This window comes from Bombus vosnesenskii, unplaced genomic scaffold (genome assembly GCF_011952255.1).
Source record: "Bombus vosnesenskii isolate JDL3184/JDL3185 unplaced genomic scaffold, Bvos_JDL3184-5_v1.1 scf7180000014958, whole genome shotgun sequence".
Classification (NCBI taxonomy): Eukaryota; Metazoa; Arthropoda; class Insecta; order Hymenoptera; family Apidae; genus Bombus; species Bombus vosnesenskii.
In genome coordinates this window covers 24,365-28,313 of record NW_022883738.1, presented here as the reverse complement: position 1 = coordinate 28,313, position 3,949 = coordinate 24,365, and the positions used below count along the sequence as shown (strand labels likewise).

Sequence of the window (3,949 nt, the reverse complement as noted above, 5' to 3'; positions counted from 1 at the left end):
CAGTGAATATTACGCGTCCGACTTAGATTTTGTGAGTACGTTCATCTATCATCCCGTCGACCGCGGATTCGTTATTGAACCTAGGATCATTGTCATTAGTTTCTCGAGTACCTAACTACCACGGTTACTTGTCCGGTTCTATAATAATCGTATTTACACTAGTCAATGTCTTCTCTATTGCATAACGACAACGTGTAACCCAAACGCAGATTCGTTTCAAGCCCCTAACCCTAATTCTAATGTAAACCCTACATATATGATATGTAATTTATAAACAGAATTCATTGTAATGATATAGATAGATTTCTTAGATAGTTAAAGAAGGTAGTTGTTCGCAATCATGCACTTGACAACATATTCAAAAGTCATTGAAATCGGAAAAGACGTTACGGTTCTATAGTTTCACCCAATCAATATTTATTAATCATAAACGAAGTAGCTATAAATCTTGACAATTCCCAGTTAAACTTAAAATAATTATTGCATTTTTAAAAATAATGAAAATTTATTATTTGCATAAGCGATCTAATGATCATTCTTGCGTTCTTCATTGTAAATTAAAATAAATAAATTATACACTTTACTTTGTACCGCTTCGGACTGAATTATAACTTTACCGAAACAGTGCAAAGCATTCTTTAAAATTCTCTAAAATTCATTTGCATTCATCTGATTTATATACATATATTTATACATATGTTGAGTTGATAGTAAAAAGTACTTCAATGGAAATTATTTAATAATAATAATTATCTACTGTGCCCTGTTCTTTAAGGATTAAGTATGTAGTAGTTCCTGTGCTCACAGTTAGAAAATAAATTATCTATCTTGTCTTGTGCGTTCGGTTCCTCATTGTGTCTTTTGATGCCGTTGATGACACATATCACTTCATAGTGAAAAAAGCAACATTCAATCACGGACCAGCAACATACTCGAAATCTTATAAGGAAATTCAAGAAATTCAAAATAAAATAGAGTCGAACTCAATCCTAAAATCAAATGGAGTTATTATTACTCGACCGAACTATTTTCAATCAACTCTCATTGAGAATTATAAGTAAATTCTTTTGGCGTGGTACTGTAACAAGCAAAATTTAACATAATTTTGAGACGAAACGCGAAAGTAAATCGATAAAAAGGAGGGAGGGTTATATTTCCTCTTTCCTTCTTGAAAATAGGCCGAAATCACATTGAAGCGGATCAAATAGTACATATATACAATTACATAGTCAAATAAATACTAACAAAAGGGAAGCCAGCACCAATACCTTGGGCCTTGATATATGTTGACAAGGACACACTTCTGATTAACTTCCAGAAGATTTTAGCCATCACTCGTTAGTCCTTAAAAATTTATGAACAGAAGCATATTGCTACTACTATGTACAGCGTGTTAAAAAATTTATTTGTCAAAAAAGTGGAACGCCAAATTTCCTGAATGTTGAAATGGTTACCACTTCTAAGAAAATTCTACATCTGGTCTTTTTAGTTTTCTCAAGCACTGAAGCCATTGACAGCGCGTAGACAAAAGACTGCGACGAAGTCAGGCCATAAACAGTAGACAAGCGATGTTGGCTTCGGGGTTTTCAGTTATTGGGTAATGTCACGACCGGCATACTTCAAATCCGACGGACTGACGATAAAGATAAAGATGTGGCGGCACTCGGCGACAATGTATATCGCTGAAGTGCCTAATGAACCATCAACATCCCAACGGTCCTTCCACCGAAGGTTCTAGAAGAAAGAGCACGTGGCAACGATCGCGGACGCCTAGCAAATGCATGGACGGTGGGGATGTTGAGGGATGACAAAAGAAAGTAATCGGATCCGATCGAAAGTAAAATCATAAGAGTCAGTCATAGAAAGTCACGCCTAGAGTTCGGAAGTAAATTGTAAAGTGTATTGATGTTAGAAAAAAAATAAAGTTTTCTTTTTTTATTTTTTACCTCAAATTCCTTTTTTTATTTTGTTATTTTACATTTTGGCGATCCTGCCAGGATAGTGAAAAGTGTTTGTTCGGAAACCAAAAGACATTCATCATCTACGGAAGATCGAATTATTTGGGACTACGGTCATCCGCAACAACAAAGTAACTATCACGAACCAAGTGAAGTAACAATAAAAGGTAAACTGAATTCCTTTGTACGTTACCGTGAAAGAAAATTTAGCTTCAGTAGCCAAGACTCGTCTTCGTCTGAAAATTATAAATCAGCGCAATAATGTCTAAGGCAAACGAATCTCAAACTTCAACCTCAACTGACCCAATGTTGCGAGCAATATGGGACAGTATTCAAAAACAGAACGAGAACATTGCCCTTTTACGAGAGGAAATGTTACGTTTGTCTATGCAAAATGACGAAGAGAACAGACACAGGGCAGCAGAAATCGAGAATCTCGGGAAAACCGTCGCAGCGCTACGGACTGGGTTCGGATCCCCTGCGACCGATGAATTTGCTTCCATTATCACCGAAGACAATGAAAGTGCGTCGACAGCAATCAATCGCACCGTGAATATGGCAAAAGCACGCAAATTGTCAGGGTTAGCAGCTCCAGACACCCCACCTGTCCACCTCGACATCGAACAACCCGAGGTGGAAGAAAGAGGTTATTTTCCGCCCGCTCCTCCCACTCTACGAGCTAAGGATGCAATACGCTACATCCCAACGCTCAACGGAGATGATGATGTAGGAGTTGAAGACTTCATCAAAGAAGTGAGAAGTATGAAGGATCGCTGTATGGAGCAAGATCTATTGCTAAAAGCAATAAAAGTGGAAAAAATCGTGGGGAAAGCAGCCCAAAGTGTTCGCAACATTCCTATTGAGTGTTACGGTGATCTGTACGACGCACTGAGAAATAACTTAGCAGCACAAGTGACTTCGGATGAGTACCAAGAACAATTACGAGAGTTGAGACAGGGACGCGAAGAATCAGTGCAAAGTTTTAATATTCGGTTTAGAAGAATACTCAACCGTTTGCTGTACGCAGTAACCAATGAGTACCCACAACCACTAACACGTAAAATTATGACTGAAGAAATCACGAAGAAGACTGTTCGTGTGTACCTAAAGGGACTCAGACGCGACATAGGGCGAATACTATTAAGCAGTGAACCCTTGAATCTTCCGGAAGCTGAAAAAAAGGCAGCCGATGTAGAACGCTACTTGCGAGAAGAGCGACAACCTAATTGGTCATGTAATCGCTTACCTTCGGTTAGTAATCGCCCCGACAACCAGCATATGCAGGTAAGACGATCTAATGTACCATCAAGATCGCCTAACACGCCAGTAGCTCAGAAACCTGCTACATTTAACCAAGTAGAAAATAGATCACCTGCTAAACGCGCGCAGATGAAGTGCTTCAAGTGCGGAAAGCTGGGACACATTGCCAACAAGTGTCAAAATTTTCTACCACCGAGCCAGCGCGATCGACCACCCGCAAGGATTCAGGCAGTCCAGGAATGGGACGAAATACAAGAAACAACATCGAACCAGGAGATGGACGAACCGTACGAGACATACGAGTCAACATCGCCACGGGAAGATTACTCGCAATACCTTTGTCAACCCGAACCGAAGAGCGAGTATTTCTGGTCGACACAGGAGCAGGGATAAACCTGGTGAAACGTAACAAAACTGTCAACGCGATACAAATAGGGCCTAAACAAAAATTTTCTATGGGACGAGACAAATACGAAACTAACGAATACGTAACGAAACGAATTTTTGGACAAAATCACATTTTTCACATAGTACCGAACAATTTCCCTATTATCGAAGACGGAATCATTGGGCTACCATGTTTAGAGAAGTATAACTATTCAATATCCAATGACAAAATCCGATTAAACGACAAAACCATTTTATTTCAGAAACCAATACATTTGACTCCTGGAGAAAACAGAGTTCAAACAATCTATTTGGAAGGCAAACCAACTAAAGTATGTTTTATC

At 38.9% G+C, this 3,949-nt stretch overlaps 1 protein-coding gene across 1 annotated transcript; it reads left to right on the top strand.

Moving 5' to 3' along the window:
* The first annotated feature begins 1,976 nt into the window (after nucleotides 1–1,976).
* On the top strand, nucleotides 1,977–3,621 carry LOC117240811. Its single transcript, XM_033506847.1, has 2 exons — nucleotides 1,977–3,242; nucleotides 3,348–3,621. The coding sequence occupies exons 1-2, from the start codon at nucleotides 2,220–2,222 to the stop codon at nucleotides 3,609–3,611; spliced, it is 1,287 nt and encodes a 428-aa protein (XP_033362738.1). The 5' UTR covers nucleotides 1,977–2,219; the 3' UTR covers nucleotides 3,612–3,621.
* Nucleotides 3,622–3,949: the final 328 nt, after the last annotated feature.

What these genes read in the sequence shown, in the direction of transcription:
- LOC117240811 (XM_033506847.1), top strand. Translation starts at nt 2,220, where the DNA reads ATGTCTAAGGCAAACGAATCTCAAACTTCAACCTCAACTGACCCAATG. An exon ending in CCGACAACCAGCATATGCAG is followed by an intron (nt 3,243 to 3,347) that starts GTAAGACGATCT and finishes AAACGCGCGCAG; the next exon opens with ATGAAGTGCTTCAAGTGCGG.